The 23,212-nt window shown below is 41.7% G+C and overlaps 1 protein-coding gene across 9 annotated transcripts in view; it reads right to left on the bottom strand.

Annotated features, from left to right (window-relative positions):
- Positions 1 to 23,211, bottom strand: part of ndel1a (nudE neurodevelopment protein 1-like 1a) — a 29,886-nt gene extending 6,675 nt beyond the window's left edge. For 8 of the 9 annotated variants that reach the window (XM_045702497.1, XM_045702498.1, XM_045702499.1 and 5 more), the window contains exons 1-5: positions 23,101 to 23,194; positions 10,750 to 10,850; positions 3,333 to 3,486; positions 751 to 899; positions 10 to 146 (exon numbers count right to left, since the gene is read on the bottom strand). In XM_045702497.1, the coding sequence (XP_045558453.1) occupies positions 10 to 146; positions 751 to 899; positions 3,333 to 3,486; positions 10,750 to 10,844 (535 nt within the window). In that variant the 5' untranslated portion in view covers positions 10,845 to 10,850; positions 23,101 to 23,194. Of the gene's footprint in view, positions 1 to 9; positions 147 to 750; positions 900 to 3,332; positions 3,487 to 10,749; positions 10,851 to 23,100 lie in introns of all 9 variants that reach the window. The other variant, XM_045702494.1, reaches the window with a different exon arrangement.
- Between the last annotated feature and the right edge of the window lies 1 nt (position 23,212).

Here is a 23,212-nt window from a genome sequence, read left to right as displayed (position 1 = left end):
AATAAGCACCTCTGGCCTCATCTTTTAATCTCTGCACTGAGACCAGGAGGGACTCTTTCTCATCAAGCTCGCTCTCCAGAAAGGCATTCCTCTCGATGGCCTGGTTCAGACGCTGCTCAAAATCCTCCAGGGACACAATCGTAGCCCTGCAGAAGGAAATAAAGGAGAATACATTTAATTTGTGTGACTTTCTTTTTATACAGTGTACTCTCCGTTAGTCAGCAACTCTACCAAAAATGTTAGGTGTGCGGCAGCTAATACATTTTACTAGAAAATGAATGTTTAGTGACAAACAAATGTCCCGATTCCTCCAAGTAATCTACATCTCTGGCGATGTGTGACAGTGGTGACCTGAATCCAATTCAATCCAATTTACAGCAATCAGACCCAATTGGGCAAGTGTTTTAATTGGAATGGAGATTTGCCATCTGTCTGATTACTCCCAATGAAGAGCACAGTGGGCAATTAACTAGGAAACACACAAGCACCTCAGCCTCCATCATTGATCAGCACCTCTCTGCATGGGGTAAATGTATGGGTTTGTTTTCTGAAAGATGGTCAGAGGATGACTACCTTTGCTTATATTGTTAGATTTGTACTACTGTTAGATATTGCCCTTTTCCTCCAAAATGAACATAACCCTGAAGTACACAGTAAATATCAAATTATGACTCCTACAGTTCGTCTTCTAATGCTGTATCCAGTATGTGTCTGTTAGATACTGTGTAGTGGTCTGGTCTCTTTGCTGACCTCTTGGCTCTTTCCAGGTCATCGTTGGACTGCTCCAGCTCCCGGACGTATTTGTGGAGCTGCTCCTTGATGCCCCGGGTCTGACCCAGGTCACCCTCCAACATGTTGATCTGCTTGTAGCTTTGGGCATACTGCTGCTCCAGTTTCTCCTGAACGGGGGGGATGGAGAGATTAGGAGAGAGAAGAGAAAAGAAAAAGGGATACCTAGTCAGTTGTACAACAATGCATTCAACTGAAATTCCGCATTTAACCCAACCCCTCTGGGGGGGGTTTAAAATTGGTAAAGGACGTTAAAGCTTCCAATGGTGTTTTACTTACTAAAAGATTTTCCTAACACTACACAGTCGCACGCACCCAAGGAGGGAACCGCCGCGTTAACCTACATTCTGTCATCTATTTTTCAGAGCACTCCGTTGTGCTCCAGCGTTCTCAGGCTATGGGATGATGATGTGACCCATGTCTCCTCCAGCTCTCTGGTGACCAGCTCAATAGATGGGACTGGGTCTGCCTGCCTGTCTGACCTATATCTTCTGGATACATCACGTCTGAATCATTTAACCACTAACCTCGACCAGACAAGCCCTGCTTTGTCCTGAAATGCCGTTTTATATGAACTACATATGCATTCTACACTGACTACATCAAAACACATTCTAGCCTATGTCAAGTAAATAGTATGTCATAAGGCGTTAAACAAGGCGTCACAGACAGTCTAAATGTAGAGCATACTGCACAACATGAATGCATCTCTAAGATTCTTTACTCTGGCATCAGAATGAGAACTAGTTGCTGTGGTATTTTCCATAAACAAAGGCATGAAAGCAAGAAACATTTTTTAACTGCCTGGAATAACCACCATACAGTCGGAAAAAAGCATAACAGATTACATTCTTAACACGTTCGTATCTCACCATCACTGGTGCCGTGATTCACTGACTCGCATGGCAGGAGTCGTAATGTGAACATGGACGCAGAGCCACGCTCATCCTAGAGCTAATTATGGAGCGCGAATTAACATGCTGATGCATTATGTATGAGAATTAGGGATTGGCAATTGAAATTATTTCACTATTCGAATATCATGACATTTCTTCAGATACCCCCCAAAAATTGACTCGACCAATAAAAATGCTGAAAATGCACAAACGGCAGAGATAAACACAGGTTATCTGCAGGTTCCATGAAGATGAATTGCTAATATTCTTCTCCAGAAATGAGCCCATGTTTACAAAAAGTTGTATTTTTAGGGCTGGCTCTTTCACCAAAGGCTATAGCCAACATGACTCATATTTTCAGGCTGGTGTGCTAATTTAGCAATGATTATTCTGCTGTAGCGTAACAGCTGTAGTAGCATAGTTTAAGCAGGTAGGCTATAGATGGCTAAAGCAAGGGCTTTCCCATCTGCATTTGTTTAGCCTACCCCAATGGGCTAATTCATTAGCTAGATCACAAAGTCTAAGTGTTCAGAATGTTGGCTTCCATAATGATACCACTGTGAAAAAATGCCTTAAAGTCAAATATACAGCAATGTTACTGTATAAAACACGTGGTCAACTCTCCATCTGGAGAGCTGGGTGTGCAGGCTTTTGATCCAGCACTGCTCAAGCACACCTGAGTCCACTTAACAAGGTCACTTTGAGCAGTTGATTTGTAGAATCTGGCGAGTGTTGCTGGAACAAAAGTCTACACACCCAGTAGTTCCCCTGATGTGTTACAACATTAGCCTACAACCAAAAAGTCTAAGAAAATAATTCCCTCATTAAGTGAATAAGATATCAATTCACTATACTTTGAAGCAAGGTAGCTAAGCAGGAGGGCTCTAGACTGACTTTTTCAAGTGCCAAGACATGAAAGTTAGCTATTTCATCAAACATGTTCAGGAAAAAAATGGCTATTTCATCTAACATGTTTAGGGAATGCATGATGGATATTTTTATGTGCAACATGTCATAATAGGATCCCGAATAATCAGATTTTATTTATTAATTTTCCAGCATGTTTTTGTGCATATTAGTCTAGGCAATGTGCTACATAATTTACCAACTGAGGAAGTGGGAACTCAAAACACATTAGCCACATTGCTAACTCTAAATATGATATTGTTGATAGGCCGTTTCCCGTATTTGTGATCAGAGCAAAAATGTGAAAGAGATCCTTGTCTGTCTGACTGATATGAAAGAGATTTCTCATTTAGATTACACATACATTTCTGACTAAGAACCCTCTACTTTACTGTTGACCATGCCTGATTTTCCTTAATATCATGTACGCTGGGATACTCACAGATACATGCTACAACAACTTGCCTCCTCTCTGGACAGCACTAAAGGACAAGCCATGATGATACAAACTTCAAATAGTCATCAATAATTTATTATGCCAAGGATATGGAGTTTTTCATAGGTTGTCAAAAGAAGAGCATCATACTTTTTCAGCAAAGGCGCCTCTTACCAACTCATGGTTGTAATATTCAAATTCACAGTGAACTCAAATTCACAGGGTTTCAGATTTGTAAATGTCACATTCCAAGCACAAAAAAAAATGTATTCAGTCCTTTAAGTGCATTGTGTTCATCTTGGTACCTTGAGTGAGTCCACCTCGTTCTTGAGCCTGCTGTTCTCAGAGTGCAGGTCTCTCATGCAGTGCTCAGCCTGCCCCAGCTGGGTTTCCAGCTCTGCCTCCAGCTCTCTGCTGCCCTCCTGAAACTCCAGCAGCTCCTCCTGGGCCTCCTGGCAACTGACAGGGCAGACACCACCGGAGAGGACATGGTTAGTAAACCATTACACCATTGTTATTTTACAGTCCATTGGTATTTACTTAGAAATTAGAAGGACCCAAGAGTGTATCAAAGAGTTATAAATAAAAAGCACACGAGTGTGTTGCAGCCTAATGTGCTGAATAGTATATTATCCTTGATCTTCTTTGTTCATCTAAAAACATACAAAACCCTCATTGCGTCAGTGCTTAAACATACACAAATGTCTTAAGGCAATTTAAAACAGTGGAAATTGAAAGTGCAGATCATGTTACACTGCTTAACAAAGCCCACCCAGAAAAAGTGCAAAAATTCTAAATGTTCACCTAATTTCAGTTTGTGACAAAACAAGCAGTCATTCCATCTAAAACGATGTGAAATACATGACCAAAAGTATGTGGACACCTGCTTGTCAAACATCTCATTCCAAAATCATGGACATTAATATGGAGTTGATCCCCCATATAACAACCTCCACTCTTCTGGGAAGGCTTTCCACTAGATGTTGGAACATTGCTGCAAGGATTTGCTTCCATTCAGCCACAAGAGCATTATTGAGGTAGGGCACAGACGTTGGGCAATAAGGCCTGGCTCGCAGTCGGCATTTCAATTCATACCAAAGGTGTTTGATGGGATTGAGATCAGGGCTCTGTGGAGGCCAGTCAAGTTCTTCCTCACTGAACTCGACAAACCATTTTTGTATGGCCCTTGCTTTGTGCACGGGGGCACTGTCATGCAGAAACAGGAGAGGGCCTTTCCAAACTGTTGCCACAAAGTTGGAAAAACAGAATCGTCTAGAATGTCCTTGTATGCTGTAGCGTTAAGATTTCCCTTCACTGGAACTAAGGGGCCTAGCCCAAACCATCAAAAACAACCCCAGACCATCCTCCACCACCAAACTTTACAGTTGGCACTATGTATTGGGGCAGGTAGTGTTCTTCTGGCATCCGCCAAACTCAGATTCTTCCGTCAAACTGCCAGATGGTGAAGTGTGATTCATCACTCCAGAGAACGCGTTTCCGCTGCTCCAGAGTCCAATGGCGGAAAGCTTTACACCACTCCAGTCGACGCTTGGCATTGCGCATGGTGATCTTAGGCTTGTGTGTGGTTGCTCGGCCATGGAAACTCAATAGCGAGTGTCGCAACCGAGGACAGACGATTTTGTACGCGCTTCAAATCACCCCGGTGATGCGTTGGGCAGACCACACCACCCTCTGGAGAGCCCTGCGGTTGCGTGTGGTGCAGTTGCTGTACCAGACGGTTATACAGCCCGACAGGATGCTCTCAATTGTGCATCTGTAAAGGTTTTTCAGGGTTTTAGGGGCCAAGCCAAATTTCTTCAGCCTCCTGAGGTTGAATAGGCGCTGTTGCGCTTTCTTCACCTTCACCACACTGTGTGTGGGTGGACCATTTCAGATCGTCAATGATGTGTACGCCGAGGAACTTGAAGCTTTCCACTTTCTCCACTGCAGTGCCGTCGATGTGGATAGGGGTATGCTCCCTCTGCTATTTCCTGAAGTCCACGATCAGCTCCTTTGTTTTGTTGACATTGAGTGAGATGTTATTTTCCTGGCACCACTCTCCCAGGGCCCTCACCTCCTCCCTGCAGGCTGTCTCGTCATTGTTGGTAATCAGGCCTACTTCTGTTGCGTCGTCTGCGAACTTGATGATTGAGTTGGAACCGTGCATCGCCACGCAGTCATGGCTGAACAGGGAGAACAGGAGGGGGCTGAGCAAGCACCCTTGTGGGGCCCCTGTGATGAGGATCAGCGAAGTAGAGGTGTTGTGTTGTTTCCTACCTTCACCACCTGGGGGCCGCCCGTCAGGAAGTCCAGGACCCAGTTGCACAGGGCAGGGTTCAGACCCAGGGCCCCGAGCCTAATGATGAGCATGGAGGGTACTATGGTGTTAAATGCTGAGCTATAGTCAATGAACAGCATTCTTACATTAGGTATTGCTCTTGTCCAGATGGGATATGGCAGTGTGCAGTGCGATGGCGACTGCATCGTCTGTGAATCTATTGGGGCGGTAAGCAAATTGAAGTGGGTCTAGGGTGGCCGGTAAGGTGGAGGTGATATGATCCTTGACGAGTCTCTCAAAGCACTTCATGATGACAGAAGTGAGTGCTACAGGGCGATAGTCATTTAGTTTAGTTACCTTTGCTTTCTTGGGTACAGGAACAATGGTGGACATCTTGAAGCAAGTGGGGACAGCAGTCTGGGATAGGGAGAGATTGAATATGTCCGTAACCACTCCAGCCAGCTGGTCTGCGCATGCTCTGCCGCCACGGCTAGGGATGCCTTGCGAGGGTTAACACGCTTAGATGTCTTACTCACGTCGGCCACGGAGAGCCCACAGTCCTTGGTAGCGGACCGAGTCAGGGGCACTGTGTTGTCCTCAAAGAAGGCAAAGAAGGTGTTTAGCTTGCCGGGAAACAAGACGCCGGTGCCCGCGACGTGGCTGGTTTCCCTTTGTAGTCCGTGATTTTCTGTAGACCCTGACACATACATCTCGTGTCTGAGCCGTTGAATTGCGACTCCACTTTGGCTCTGTACTGACATTTTGCCTGTTTGATTGCCTTACGGAGGGATTAACTACACTGTTTGTATTCAGCCATATTTCCAGTCACCTTGCCATGGTTAAATGCGGTGGTTCGCACTTTCAGTTTTGCGCGAATGTTGCCATCTATACACGGTTTCTGGTTTGGGTAAGTTAGTCACAGTGGGTACAACATCTCCTATACACTTCCTGATGAACTCAGTCACCGTATCCGTGTATTCGTCGATGTTATTCTCAGAGGCTACCCGGAACATATCCCAAACCTCGTGATCAAAAAAAATCTTGAAGCATGGATTCCGATTGGTCAGACCAGAGTTAAATAGACCTTAGCACAGGTGCTTCCTGTTTAAGTAGACTTGAGCTGCAACAGATTTCCAAAAGCGATTGACAATTCTACCAATCTTGTTACAAAGACAAAATGAAACATTGGTTTACAATTTTTTTTTCCCCACATAGTTTTATTTAACACTGTTAATCATAGGGATTAGTGGTTTGGTGTGGATTAACCCTTTAACAAAGCCCAATGGTTCAAACCAGAAGTCTAACTCAAACACAATATTTAAAAAGGGTTAGAAGTCCAAAACAGTGTTACGGTGGGACTCATTTCGGTTAACAAAGCCCACACAGGATTTGTACAGTTACACTGCTTAACAAAACCCACACAGGATTTATGCCTGACTGTTGTTTGTTTCCATATTTGTTTTATGTATTCATGTGTGAGCTGTGCCAAGATGTTCCTCTTGTAGGACAATAAACATGATTCTGATTCAGTTACACTGAACTCACTTGACCCAGCTAATCAAAGAACCCTTTGACTTCCCCTCATTGTTTGATAACACATCTCGTCACTAGTCCACCCTGGCCTCTCCATACGGAAACAGACTGTCTGTTGCTCAGTGCACCAGCAGATATTCTATAAATAACCAGGTTGGGTTGTTTACAGTGGGTATGTGACCAGGGCAGAGCGTGTTTTGTGTAGCTCAAACCATTCAGACGTTTCTGTAAAAAGACCCGGCACCTTACGGGATCAGCCCTTGTCTCACAAACCCCACTCTAGCGCAGCTCCCGTTAATTAAAAACGTGCCGGCGTTACGGTTGGACTTGATAGGGTAACAAAGCTCACACGGGATTTGTACTGTTACACAGCTTAACAGCGTTTCGGGGGGGGTTGAGTGTGGTTATATAAGTATGTATCCGGCGCCCGCTACAGCCATGGATATACACACAGCTGCTCTAAAAATGTCAGTGTCCGGGGGCCATCGGAATGGCACGCTACAGGCATGTGACTGGCGGGACAGGGTGGAAGGGGAGCCTGGAGCCAGGAAAGCCATTAAATAGAACTCACTGTCCTTCTATGGGGTGTCCTGTGTTGTGACCCTGGGGGCAGTGGTGTTTTTGAAGGGGAAAGCCCACTTCCTCCATCTGTGGTTTATTCCAAACGCAGCAGCACCCTCGTGGCCTTTGAACAGCTTGAGGCAGATGTCCCTATCGGATATCCTTGAACTGTCAGGGAACACGACCATCCTCCTCACTTTACTACCAAAAATGTTTTTTTTTGCAACAGAGTTTGGGGGAATCCTCAAGCAAGAGCATCCATTGTTGATACTAAGGAAGAATATTGTACAACTGCTTCACTACCAAATTCATCAGAAACACATTTAAATCGAGCAATACAAAGAGAAGTGGATTTGAATCCCCTTGGGTGTAAATGTCCAGAGAGCCTTAGGGCAATTCCACAGTAATAGAATTAGGCGGAGACTCAGATTTGTTCTTACTTCAAAATGTTACCAAACAAAAACCCTTGATTTCAAAGTTGAACAAAATCATCCAACTCTATGCACATGGACTAATTTGAACAATTTACATATTTGCTCTAAATTAAGATTCAAAGATGTCTGCAGATAGAATAGGGTGTCAGCTATGACATGACACTGACGTTGAAAAAAAATAATATCTATTTTGGTTATTGAACTACAGTAAGTGAAGTGGATTTACACCCGGTAACGGAATTTCAGTGACAGAATTTGGCCTACATGGGTCTCTGATCTGCACTATACAGAAATGCATAATTATGGACAGGAATATCATTCTCTTCGTGGTGATGTATCCTGAATAGGTACGCAAAGGTAGAAATATGCAATATCCTTCTTTTGCATATTTGGGTATTATTCTACACACTGGCTATTATTCTCTTGAGCTCTGCCTCCAAACAAGATCACATTTGGTTGGTCTGTACCAGACCAAATCTGAACCAATCATAGACGTGTAAAAAAGCACATATATACATATAATACATATATATATATATATATATACACATATACACATACATACATACATATATATAAATGAAAGATAGAAAAGAAAGAGAGAGAGAGAAGCATAGGGAGAGAGAGAGAGAGAGAAGCATAGGGAGAGAGAGAGAGAGAGAAGCATAGGGAGAGAGAGAGAGAGAGAGAGAGAGAGAGAGAGAGAGAGAAGCATAGGGAGAGAGAGAGAGAGAGCAGAGAGAGAGAGAGGGAGAGAGAGAAGCATAGAGAGAGAGAGAGAGAGAGAAGCATAGGGAGAGAGAGAGAGAGAGAGAGAGAATCATAGAGAGAGAGAGAGAGAGAGAGAGAGAGAGAGAGAGAGAGAGAAGCATAGGAGAGAGAGAGAGAGAGAGAGAAGCATAGGGAGAGAGAGAGAGAGAGAGAGAGAAGCATAGGGAGAGAGAGAGAGAGAGAGAGAGAGAAGCATAGGGAGAGAGAGAGAGAGAGAGAGAGAAGCATAGGGAGAGAGAGAGAGAGAGAGAGAGAGAGAAGCATAGGGGAGAGAGAGAGAGAGAGAGAGAAGCATAGGGAGAGAGAGAGAGAGAGAGAGAGAGAAGCATAGGGAGAGAGAGAGAGAGAGAGAGAAGCATAGGGAGAGAGAGAGAGAGAGAGAAGCATAGGGAGAGAGAGAGAGAGAGAAGCATAGGGAGAGAGAGAGAGAGAGAGAAGCATAGGGAGAGAGAGAGAGAGAGAGAGAGAGAGAGAAGCATAGGGAGAGAGAGAGAGAGAGAAGCATAGGGAGAGAGAGAGAGAGAGAGAGAGAAGCATAGGGAGAGAGAGAGAGAGAGAGAGAGAAGCATAGGGAGAGAGAGAGAGAGAGAGAGAGAAGCATAGGGAGAGAGAGAGAGAGAGAGAGAAGCATAGGGAGAGAGAGAGAGAGAGAAGCATAGGGAGAGAGAGAGAGAGAGAAGCATAGGGAGAATGAGAGGTTGTCCAGACTGTTTTCACTCTTTCACGCTTTGACCACCAGATGACAGAACAAGAAAGAAAACAGTTATGAGTTGAACATAACAGTATGCCAGTGGAAGGAAGGAAAGTAGCAGGTGAACCAACTGTGGTTTGTGACTACGATTTCCCATTGTAGCCAATTAAATTCCGATTTTATAACATAATTACGAGTTTTAATCACTTTATAAATCAAACAAACTTGATATCAGTAAAAACACTATAACTAAGGTGTAGGTCTACCTTTACTTGTTACTACTCTGAACTTAGAAAATATCTTAAAAATGTGGGTTTTTGGAAACAGAATTACAAGGCAATGTTTCTTAAACTTACAGAAGGTAAATAATTTCTTCAAAACTAAATATAAGTGTTGATATTAGTTGGGAGTGGTCTTTACTTCAACATTACTGCGCTTTCTAATACCTTTTAAGACTTTTTCTGATAGATGTTGTCTAAGACAATGTGTTGTTTTTTGTGTCGCACTGCTTTGCTTTATCTTGGCCAGGCTGCAGTTGTAAATGAGAACTTGTTCTCAACTAGCCTACCTGGTTAAATAAAGGTGAAATAAAAAATAAAAAGACCCCCTTTTACATCTGTTTGAACAGAAATCAAAGCCTTTGCTTATTCCTAAATTGTAGGAAAATTGTTGAAAAATATATATGCCTTAATAAAAAATAAAAAAATGTAAATAGACTTTTAGCTTTCATTTTACACCCAATGTGGCATGCTCCGATAAACTTCACATGTTCGTGCTCATGGGTCCTTTAACATGGAAATTCCCCTTATATAACTGGTTGTAGTTTCCCCTAGTGCTGGGTGTGTCTGTGGTCCACTGTGATCTTATCAGCAGTCTTATTTCAAACAGCAGTAGGCCTATGCTGTGTGATGAGGATGTTCATTGTGAGAAATAGACCAGAGATAATTCCATTACAGGGAGCAGAGTGATGTCTGCTGCCCACTGCCAGTGTCTCACAGATGAGAAAAGATACATCTAACACCGGTATTACGTAATCCCATTCAGTAGACAATATTAGAATAGAGAGACATACTAGGGCTTCTGTTTTTAATGTGAAACCAGATCTGTGCCTTTGGAAGTATAAAGGAGCATTGAAGGAAATTCCTAAAAAGGTCTTATATAAAGGACTTTCACAGGTGAAACTGGATCTATCCTTCATTACAGCTCTTTAAAATGACAGAATGATGAAAGCCATTTGAGGTCCATGTAACAAGTCTTGCTGGGGAATTTCCTTTCAGAAGTATTCATGATTTTAATGTACAGGTAGTGTTACTCTGATCCCACGCACACAGTGAAACCACAGGATTCAAACATCATACTGTAACACCTCGGAGTTCCTTGTGAGTTCAAGGAAAAGTTAAGCCTGATGATGACCATTAACGTAACACAAAAGGCATGATTTGTGCAGATCTTACTTTTTCTTGTACTTGAGGGAAAGAGCCTTCCAGAAGTTAATCTCCTCGTCTTTCGAGGAGAATTTTGGAATCATATCAGTGTCCATGGTATACATGTAGATCTGAAAAATCAATAGAAACAAGTTCTATTACACAACTGCACACGGTAAAACAAACAATCATATATATCAGTAGCACTGTTGGGTCACAAAAGTTGAGCGGCAATAAACAACCACCGTAGCAAATATGATACATTAGATGTTTTGCCAAAAAGGACATAGAATAGGACCAGATTAGAGTACACAGAGTATCCATCAGTGACACAGAGGACATTTTTCATTAGACACACTGCTGATAGAATGACCTGCAGTACCCTGCTCGGTCCTTTTCAATCAATACATCTTCTCAAGCTTTCTCTGTACAGTTGTAGTCGAGTGCCAGAGTGTGTTTATGCGTAATGGTTGAGTGCCCTCTCTTCTGTATCGAGTTACAAAACACATAACTGACTGGAATGGTGACCAACTCAGCAGTTTCAACTCTTGTCCAGTAATCATTTATTAGGCACTGTGTGCCAAAGCCATAGAACCTCTCTTCTGCAGTCTGCAGAAGAGAGGTTGGTGTACAAAACCGAAAGTAAAAGAGTAAAAGATACAATGAGTACATTTGAGCATGTTCAATTACGACTAGCTTAATGTTCTGCAGGACCATGGAGAACAACTCATTATTGCAAGTTCCTTGGAGTGTTATTCTTACTATGTGAAGTCCACAGCTACTGCTCCATAAAGGAAATATATGCAGTGAATAGCGAAGATAAAAGTGAAATAGGTGGCGGTATAAAATGAGACACTCATTTCCCTGAGGTAAAAGTATGACTAGAAGTCCCATTCATCACAGTTACTCCATAATTAGAGATAAGGGAATGGAGGTGAGGCGCTGCATATGAAACCAGCCCGGAGCCCTGAGCCGAGGCCATGGGGAGGAGGGGTGGGACAGACTGCTGTATGACAGACTGCTGCTATATTGCTCCCAATCAAATGTCAGCGTTATGGGTTGATACAGGCCTAACCACTCACGGAGCAGGTTTATGTGGGCACTGTAGAATAATCCGATAAAAGGCTGCAAGTGAATGACAATAGAAATTATTTGAATAAATAAGCGTTTTTGGTGGGTGCTTATATTTGTCCCATATCCCAACCTTCCCTGAGACACCCTCGCAGAGTGAGGTCACGGCCAGGGTCGGCCATTATTAACGGCAACCCTGGAGCAATTTGGTTTGAGTGCCTTGTTCAAGGGCACATTGACAGATTTTTTCACCTTGTCAGCTTTGGGATTCAAACTAGCAACCATTTGGTTACTGGCCCAACGCTCTAACTGCTAGGCTACCTGCCACCTTTGATATCAATTGCCTAGGATGTAAGAGCCTAGCGCCTTGATCACACCGACGGCATCATTGCATTTTGTTACACTAGAAGTACATTCATTTCCAATGGAACGCTGTGTTTGCCTCGCAGCATTCCGTTGCAGAGGCAGTTGCAGTGTGTTCTGTGTGGTGCATACGTTGGATTTATTGAACGTATACGTAAAACTGTTTGCATAGACAAATTTGACAGAAATGGTAGCAGAAGGTGAATGTTGAACTTTTGTTGCACACATATCCAGATGGTGCTGCATAACACTTTGCGCAATGACGCTAATCGGTGTGATCGAGGCGTAACTGTACTGTAGTAGGTCAAATGAACATGTGGAATCTAGACTGGGATTTTAAATAGATTCTACTCACTCTCAATTCTGCAATGAATGTGGGGTTTTGATGAACGTAAACAGGAAGTAGCCTAGGTACAGTGTCTTCAGAAAGTATTCCTACCCCTTGACTTATTCCACATTTGTTGTCTTACAGCCTGAATTCAAAATGGATTAAATAGATTTTTTCCTCACCCATCTACACACAATACATAATGACAAAGTACATTTTTAAGAAACATTTTGCTAATAAAAGCCAGAAATATCAAATTTACATAATTATTCACACTCCTGATTCAATCCTTTGTAGAAAGACCTTTGGCAGCGATTACAGCTGTGAGTCCTTTTGGTTAAGTCTCTAAGAGCTTTGCACACCTGGATTGTACAACATTTTCCCAATATTATTTTCAATAGTCTTCAAGCTCTGTCAAATTGGTTATTGATCATTGCAAGACAACCATTTTCAGGTCTTGCCATAGATTTTCAAGTAGATTTAAGTCAAAACTGTAACTCGCCCACTCAGGAACATTCACTGTCTTCATGGTAATCAACTCTAGTGTAGATTTGGCCTTGTGTTTTAAGTTATTGTCCTCCTGAAAGGGGAATTCATCTCCCAGTGTCTGGTAGAAAGCAGACTGAACCAGGTTTTCCTCTAGGATTTTGCCTGTGCTTAGCTCCGTTACATTTACTTCTCTCTTGAAAAACTCCCTAGTCCTTAACGATTACAAGCACACCCATAACATGATGCAGCCACCACTATGCTTGAAAACATGGAGAGCTGTACTCCGTAATGTGTTGTATTGGATTTGCCCCAAACATAACACTTTCAGTATAAAAAGTGAGTTGCTTTGCCATGTTTTTTTCCCCTCCAAAGTGCTCTTTGCGAGGCATTGGAGAACCACCCTTGTCTTTGTGGTTGAATCTGTGTTTGAAATTGTATGTGTTAGTTACAGAGATGAGGATGTTAAACACTATTATTGCACAAGAGTGAGTCCATGCAAATAGCCCATCCAACTACCTCATCCCCATACTGTTATTTATTTTGCTCCTCTGCACCCCAGTATCTCTACTGCACACTCATCTTCTGCACATCTATCACTCCAGTGTTTAATTGCTATATTGTAATTATTTTGCCACTATGGCCTATTTATTGTCTTACCTCCCTTATCCTACCTATTTGCACACACTGAATATAGACCTTTTCTATTATATTATTGACTATGTTTGTTTATTCCATGTGTAACTCTGTTGTTTGTGTCGCACTGCTTTGCTTTATCTTGGCCAGGTCACAGCTGTAAATGAGAACTTGTTCTCAACTAGCCTACCTGGTTAAATAAAGGTGAAATAAATAAAAATTATTTTAAAAAAAAGTTTAGAACATGAGACAAAGCAAATGGCTACGTGATCTGTGAAAAAGTCCCTAAGACTAACCTTCTGCCCTGCGATTAATACAAGTGGGTAACCAAGTGTTAGATAGGGGCAATTCCAGATTTTTCACTTTAAAATGTATACCCCCCCCCAAAAAAAATATTTGATTCCAAGTTTAATAAACCATATGCACATGGGCTACTTTTAACAATTTCCACAGAAAATTGTACAAAAACACATTTACAGGAAGAACTGTGCAGATATAAAGTTTGGTTACAGAATAAAACAGATTTTACCGTAATTCAGTTTTTCAGTAAATGTTTTGCACTGTGTAAACTGTTCAAAGTAGTCATTGTGCATAGAGTTGTATGGTTTGTTAAACTTTGAAATCAATTGTTTTTTTTTTGGCATACATTTTAAAGTGAAAAAAATCAGTCTCAGCATAATTCTGTAACCATGGAATTTCCCATAGCCTACCACTCAAGAAAAGAGAGAGAGAGAGGTAGCCTAGCTAAATAGACAGATGGACAATACTTCTGTTGTGCAGTACAGTTAGTGGCATTGATAGAAACCTTGGGAACAAATGTTGCTGACTGACTGACCTCTGCTCTGGCATCAAGTTACATTGAATGTAGTGACATAAAATACTTTTCATGGCCACAAAGGACTGAGCCAGACAGTCTTGAGCGAGGCAGTAAAGCAGCTTAATTTTCTGTACAGAAATCCTACAAGGATGAACAGAATACTGCAGTGGATTGCCAATTTGCCATATAGTCTAGCTTGTTCTGTGATTTACTTGAAGGCCACTACTCATTCTAGTATTACAGTGGAACTGAAACGCTCAAATCAACCTACAACCTTCTTTTACATGTCAATGTTAGGTAACTTTGTTGAACATGTTAAGAAAATGCTTTTAGAACATAATGTTAAACGTTTTTTGAGTGCCTAGCACAAGCTTAGAGAGATGTGGCTGCAGCCATACTGATACAATGTCATGGAAAGTTCAGCACACCTACTTCACTCATGGCTTTTTGATCAAAACTAAAAGCTAAAACTACCAATTTGAGATGGAACAATGAAATGCTAATAATCATGTTAACAAGCCAGTATAGTCAAGTAAAAAAAAATCCACTTGCATGCGTTTGAGCTTATTCATCTGTAGGCTACAATACAGCTATTTTTACATGGGCAGGGGCATCGGAGCTACTGTTACCCGACATTAGTAAGCTAAATGAATGATGTCCACAATAAAAACGTAGTTAGCTAACATCGAATAAGCCTGTATAGTCCAGTCAAAAACCCACAAGCATATGTTTGTGTGTTCTTTCAGCAAGCAAAGTCTGTTAACCTCTGAGCATCGATTGACGCACCAAGTAACATAACAAAAAATTCCCTATCAAAATCCCTCAGTTTAAGCTACAGATAGTTTTTTTTTGCATTGGATGCATCTCAATCCACCACATCCGCCGGTGAAAGGTTGCAGAGCTAGAGTGGTGTTTGTCAGACCATGAGACATCCCAAAAATCGGTCTTCTCACAAAAACGTACAGTAGAAGTCAGAAGTTTACATACACTTAGGTTGTAGTCATTAAAACTCATTTTTCAACCACTTCACAAATTTCTTGTTAACCTGTTAGGGCTAGGGGGCAGTATTGACACGGCCGGATAAAAAAACGTACCCGATTTAATCTGGTTACTACTCCTGCCCAGTAACTAGAATATGCATATAATTATTGGCTTTGGATAGAAAACACCCTAAAGTTTCTAAAACTGTTTGAATGGTGTCTGTGAGTATAACAGAACTCATATGGCAGGCCAAAACCTGAGAAGATTCCATGCAGGAAGTGGCCTGTCTGACAAGTTGTTGTTCATCTTGGCTCTTTTTATTGAAGACTGAGGATCTTTGCTATAACGTGACACTTCCTACGGCTCCCATAGGCTCTCAGAGCCCGGGAAAAAGCTGAATGATATCGAAGCAGCCTCTGGCTGAAACACATTATCGCGTTTGGCAAGTGGCCGATCAGAGTACTATGGGCTTAGGCGCGTGCACGAGTCGACCCCGTGCTTTATTTTCTTTCCTCTTTTTACCTAAACGCAGATTCCCGGTCGGAATTTTATCGCTTTTTTACGAGAAAAATGGCATAAAAATTGATTTTAAACAGCGGTTGACATGCTTCGAAGTACGGTAATGGAATATTTCGATTTTTTTTGTCACAAAATGCGCCATGCTCGTCACCCTTATTTACCCTTTCGGATAGTGTCTTGAACGCACGAACAAAACGCCGCTATTTGGATATAACAATGGATTATTTGGGACCAAACCAACATTTGTTATTGAAGTAGAAGTCCTGGGAGTGCATTCTGACGAAGACTTTGGTGAGTGCTAAACTTGCTGTGTGTCTAAATAGCTAGCCCTGTGATGCCGGGCTATCTACTGAGAATATTGCAAAATGTGCTTTCACCGAAAAGCCATTTTAAAAATCGGACATATCGAGTGCATAGAGGAGTTCTGTATCTATAATTCTTAAAATAATTGTTATGTTTTTTGTGAACGTTTATCGTGAGTAATTTAGTAAATTCACCTGCAGTGTTCGGTGGGAATGCTAGTCACATGCTAGTCACATGCTAATGTAAAAAGCTGGTTTTTGATATAAATATGAACTTGATTGAACAAAACATGCATGTATTGTATAACATAATGTCCTAGGGTTGTCATCTGATGAAGATCATCAAAGGTTAGTGCTGCATTTAGCTGTGGTTTGGGTTTATGTGACATTATATGCTAGCTTGAAAAATGGGTGTCTGATTATTTCTGGCTGGGTACTCTGCTGACATAATCTAATGTTTTGCTTTCGTTGTAAAGCCTTTTTGAAATCGGACAGTGTGGTTAGATTAACGAGAGTCTTGTCTTTAAAATGGTGTAAAATAGTCATATGTTTGAAAAATTGAAGTTTTTGCATTTTTTAGGTATTTGAATATTGCGCCACGGGATTAAGCGTCCCACCTAGCCCATAGAGGTTAACAAACTATAGTTTTGGCAAGTCGGTTAGGACATCCATTTTGTGCATGACACAAGTAATTTTTCCAACAATTGTTTACAGTCAGATTATGTCACTTAATCACAATTCCAGTGGGTCAGAAGTTTACATACACTAAGGTAACTGTGCCTTTAAACAGCTTGGAAAATTCCCCAAAATGATGTCATGGCTTTAGAAGCTTCTGATAGGCTAATTGACATAATTTGAGTCAATTGGAGGTGTACCTGTGGATGTATTTCAAGGCCTACCTTCAAACTCAGTGCCTCTTCGCTTGACATCATGTGAAAATCAAAAGAAATCAGCCAAGACCTCAGAAAAATTATTGTAGACCTCCACAAGTCTGGTTCATCCTTGGGAGCAATTTACAAACGCCTGAAGGTACCACGTTCATCTGTACAAACAGCCTTCATACCGCTCAGGAAGGAAACGCGTTCTGTCTCCTAGAGATGAACGTACTTGGATGCGAAAATTGCAAATCAATCACAGAACAGCAGCAAATGGCCTTGTGAAGATGCTGGAGGAAACAGGTACAAAAGTATCTATATCCACAGTAAAACGAGTCCTATATCGACATAACCTGAAAGGCCGCTCAGCAAGGAAGAAGCCACTGCTCCAAAACCGCCATAAAAAAAGCCAGGCTACGGTTTGCAACTGCACATGGGGACAAATATCATACTTTTTGGAGAAACGTCCTCTGGTCTGATGAAACAAAAATAGAACTGTTTGGCCATAATGACCATTGTTATATTTGGAGGGAAAAGGGGGATGCTTGCAAGCCAAAGAACACCATCCCAACCGTGAAGCACAGGGGTGGCATCATCATATTGTGGAGGTTCTTTGCTGCAGGAGGGACTGGTGCGCTTCACAAAATAGATGGCATCATGAGAAAGGAAAATGATGTAGATATATTGAAGCAACATCTTAACACAGTAGTCAGGAAGTTAAAGCTTGGTCGCAAATGGGTCTTCCAAATGGACAATGTCCCCAAGCATACTTCTAAAGTTGTGGCAAAATGGCTTAAGGACAACAAAGTCAAGGTATTGGAGTGGCCATCACAAAGCCCGGACCTCAATCCTATAGAAAATCTGTGGGCAGAAGTGAAAAAGCATTTGCGAGCAAGGAGGCCTACAAACCTGACTCAGTTACACCAGCTCTGTCAGGAGGAATGGGCCAAAATTCACCCAACTTACATTTGACCCAAGTTAAACAATTTAAAGGCAATGCTACCAAATACTAATTGAGTGCATGTAAACTTCTGACCCACTGGGAATGTGATGAAAGAAATAAAAGCTGAAATAAATAATTCTCTCTACTATAATTCTGAAATTTCACATTCTTAAAATAAAGTGGTGATCCTAACTGACCTAAGACAGGGAACTTTTACTAGGATTAAATGTCAGGAATTGTGAAAAACTGAGTTTAAATATATTTCGCTAAGGTGCATGTAAACTTCCGACTTCAACTGTATGATGCATCCAAACGGTTTGACCTACAAACTGTTATGAGCACTATGAAAAGGGGAGACTCTCACGAACATGGTGTTCTCGGAACTTGTCTGAAGGAAGTTTTATTTTGTATTTTTTTAAACAAACGGAAGTATGAAGGTAGTTTTGTGCTTACCCAAAAAGGGGTTAAATAAATCACACACACACACACACACACACACACACACACACACACACACACACACACACACACACACACACACACACACACACACACACAGTAAAAAGTTTGAACACACCTACTCATTCAAGGGATTTTCTTTATTTTTACTATTTTCTACATTGTAGAATAATAGTGAAGACATCAAAACTATGAAATAACACATGGAATCATGTCGCAACCAAAAAGTGTTAAATCAAAATATATTTTTATATTTGAGATTCTTCAAATAGCCAACCTTTCCCTTGATGACAGCTTTGCACACTCTTGGCATTCTCTCAACCAGCTTCATGAGGTAGTTACCTGGAATGCATTTCAATTAACAGGTGTGCCTTGTTAAAAGTACATTTGTGGAATTTCTTTCCTTCTTAAAGCATTTGAGCCAATCAGTTGTGTTGTGACAAGATAGGGTTGGTATACAGAAGATAGCCCTATTTGGTAAAAGACCAAGTCCATATTATGGCAAGAATAGCTCAAAAAAAGCAAAGAGAAACAACAGTTCATCATTACTTTAAGACATGAAAGTCAGTTCGGAAAATTTCAAGAATGAAGCAAGTGCAGTCGCAAAAACCATCAAGCGCTATGATGAAACTGGCTCTGATGAGGACCGCCACAGGAAAGTGTCCGTTTCCATCTTTTCCAATTGTGTATGTAACATTTCACGTAAACCCTGTTTCTTGTCTGCATCGAAGTAGCGGTCCTTGTACCTACCATCGAGCATGGTGGCGACAAAGTAGAGGCTCAGAGAGAATGCCACCGAATCGCTTGTTCACAGCCTTGCGTACTTTTGTAAGTTTTAACGCCACGGTCAGTGTCGGCAGTTAGGTGGAGCAGGTGTTTCAATGCCATGACAGAGGGCAGACGCAGTTGATTAGCTTATTTCTCGAGTCAGTTGTTCGAACGGTGCTAGGAGTGTTTTCATGTTTCCAAGCTTCAAACATGTTCTCAAATGCCATTGAAATGGCAGCAGCGGTATGAAAACCAGCACATTCTTGAGCATGCAATTTGGCTTTCTTCAGCATGAAATTCTCTTCGACCCACTGTGCTGTCAGACTCAGCATGCTCCTGGGGCCGACGTCGCTGGTCCAAATGTCAGTCTTGAAGCTAATAGAAGTGCCTTCCATAGCAAGTAGCTCATAGATGTACGTTTCAATAATACTGTGTAACTCCGGTAGGGCAACATCTGGAAAAATAGTGTGTACCGGAGGTCGACCAGTCGGCGAAAGCCAACATCATCCACAACAGAGGACGGTTGATTGTCAAGGGCAATGAATTCCATTATCTTGGCGTTAATGGTTTTCGCCTTTGAGTTGTCTTGCTGAAATTTTCTTACTCTTTCAAATGACTGCTCGAGTTGTTGGAAGTGTGCGCTCAGTATTTTTCTGCTTTTGTTCTGTGTAGCGCTGTATTTTTCGTGGCGTCCTTACGTCATCTACTTACGTTATATAGGTATGCACGTCAGCTTTGACATCGGTTTTGCACAGGCATTAAACCAGACATCGGTCCTATGCTGACGGTCCTATTTTTAGCTTTTATCGGCCGATTCCGATATGCTCACCGATATATCGTGCATCCCTACAAAACATGGTACAAACATTATTGGGCACAGACAACAGCACAAAGGGCAAGAAGTTAGAGACAACAATACATCACGCGAAACAGCCACAATTGTCAATTTGTGGTCGAATTGCTGCAAAGAAACCACAACTAAAGGACACCAATAAGAAGAGACTTGCTTGGACCAAGAAACATGAGCAATGGACATTAGACTGGTGAAAATCTGTCCTTTGGTCTGATGAGTCCAAATTTGAGATTTTTGGTTCCAAACGTTGTGTCTTTGTGAGACGCAGAATAGGTGAACGGATGATCTCTGCATGTGTAATTCCCACCATGAAGCATGGAGGAGGAGTGATGGTGTGGGGATGCTTTGCTGGTGACACCGTCTGTGATTTATTTAGAATTCAAGGCACACTTAACTAACATGGCTACCACAGCATTCTGCAGCAATACGCCATCCCATCTGGTTTGCGCTTAGTGGGACTATCATTTGTTTTTCAACAGGACAAGGACCCAACACACCTCCAGGCTGTGTAAGGGCTATTTGGCCTAGAAGGAGAGTGATGGAGCGCAGCATGAGATGACCTGGCCTCCACAATCACCCGACCTCAACCCAATTGAGATTGTTTGGGATGAGTTGGACCGCAGTGAAGGAAAAGTAGCCAACAAGTGCTCAGCATACAAAAATGGAAAAGCATTCCAGGTAAAGAAGGTTGAGAGAATGCCAAGAGTGTGCAAAGCTGTCATCAAGGCAAAGGGTGGCTACTTTGAAGAATCTCAAGTATATTTTGATTTGTTTACTACATGATTCCATGTGTTATTTCATAGTTTGATGTCTTCACTAATGTTCTAACGGCAAACAAGCTTAGTAAACTAACTGCATGGTAATACCCACAATAATAAAGTCACTTTTGCAGGCAGATCGTGTACACTATGCATAAAATGGTATTCAATATGGTTTGCAGTGAGGGATTTCAGATGTGCCAAACCTAGGAGAGGCTAGCTAGCTAGGCTACAAAAAGCTGGCTAGAAAAATGAGTATTCAGTCAATGCAAGCTAGCTATGTGTCTGTTCAGAAGAGTTAGCTACAGACATGTAGGGTTGTTAACAGAGACTTACCAAATGATGCTGCCAAGGTCCATAGTGAAATCAACAACCCATAGTAAATCCTGTACCATATCAAGCGGTTTTGCTAACGTCACTAGCTAACAAAATATTAAGTCAATGATGGCTGAGCTTACTGTGGTTTTTTGACTAGCTGGCTAACTACATATTTTTTTGTTGTTGTCAATTTATCATTCATGCCATGTTACCTGGCTAGTCTCTAACAGGTTAGCCTTCCAAAAAGGCACTTATTTTCATATTTTTTAATTGCGGTCAGAAGCTTCTCAATGAGGCTACTAACATGCATTGTCATCGTGCATAAATAAGATGAGTCAGATGAGTCAGATGAGTCCATTTTCAAACGTTTAACTGAATTTTTTAGCAGAGTGGCAGGTAGCCTCGAGATTAGAGCATTGGGTCAGTTACCGAAAGGTAGCTGGTTTGATTACCGGAGCCAACAAGGTAAAACAAATTATCTGTTGCTGTGCCCTTGTGCAAGGCACTTCTACATTTGGGCTACTTCTAAATTGCATCGCAGTTGCCATGGCATTTCTCGTTAAAATAAAATCTAAATGTCACTGTTACCTGCTGCTGCTACTGACTACCAGGCAGTGAGGCTGGCTGTTGCTGAGTGTGTGTGAGAGAGAGAGAGAGAGAGAGTGAGTGATAAGGAGGACTGGAGGGGTGGTGTGTGTGTGTGTGTGTGTGTGTGTGTGTGTGTGTTGAGCTGAGTGAGTGAGTGAGGAGAGCAGCGCCAGCATTTGCGCACGCCATGACAAGTGACGTAAGAACAACGAACAGCACTAGCTAGCTACATACTCTTCTCTCATGTTGTAGAGAGAAATAGTAAAGGCGTCTTTTTGTAGGCACTAACTCGGCCATGGTTCATTGGACAAAGCCTATGGGGAAAGTGAATGGCATTTGTAGGATTTTTGGATAAACGCCAAAAATAAGGTCTGTGGAAAACGTATATGTTTTGTTCTATGAGATAATCTTCATCAGCTAACGCAACTTTTTGTGAATTTTGAAGCATTTATGTAATGAAAAAAAGCACAAAGGCTTCATAATTCATAAAGGTCATGTTAACAGCTATTATAGAACAAAACATATAAATTATCTTAAGCCTGTGTTAACCTCAGACCTTATTATCAGCTTTTATTTCAAAACCCTATTGTTTTCCATAGGGATGGCTAAATGAACCAGAGGTCACTCATATCTAGTTTTTAGGACTATATTTTTCCCCTCTTGCTGCTAGTTTTAAAGTCTTGTGGGCAGGTTGAGTTGCAATTTTAACTAGACCTGGCAACCCTGCACGCACTGCCTGACAAGATTTCCATTATACTGAAAGGGGAAATTCTCCTCATTGATATCATGATATCACAAAATGTGGTGCAGAATAATAGTAAATAATTGGCTATATGGTGAATAACGTTATATCACTCAAATATGTCGTTGTAACGTAGCTATCAAACTTAACTACTATGATTGAGTATTTATAGCCAAGTTTCAGTGAATATCATCCTTGCTTGAGGGTCTTCAGTTTTCAAGCCTGGCCCCTTGGCCCTCAAACTAAGAGATTAAACTGTTATTTACCTATCGTTATCTAAATATCTATTGAGAATAATGTAGCTCGGGCACGATTGCCATTTAGCTTACTGTCGTTAGTTACAAAATACGCCTAAATTAACTGTCAAAATCAAACTGTCAGCTGTCAAACATAGGTGGCCGCTCAGCTCGGGTACACCGGGCGTCGCTTGGCTAGCTAGCTAACGTCACGTTAGCTAGCTAGCTACCCCCATCAATTCTAAGGAATTGTATTTTCATGCATTTTGCTCAAATAAAGACAATGATACATCGTGTCAACGTTATACACAATTGGATAAGTACATGTTGCGATGTACCTGAACATTTCCATTCGATGTCTCGCCCCCTTTCGATGGTTTTCAGTCCATCGTAATCGTCCCGCCTGGTGGTTCTGTGCTTGGAGGAAACTGTTGATGCTGTGACTCACGC

This window comes from Salmo salar, chromosome ssa19, assembly GCF_905237065.1.
Source record: "Salmo salar chromosome ssa19, Ssal_v3.1, whole genome shotgun sequence".
Lineage (NCBI taxonomy): Eukaryota > Metazoa > Chordata > Actinopteri > Salmoniformes > Salmonidae > Salmo > Salmo salar.
Note: the sequence above shows the minus strand (reverse complement) of the source record. Positions and strands in the feature narration are given on the sequence as shown.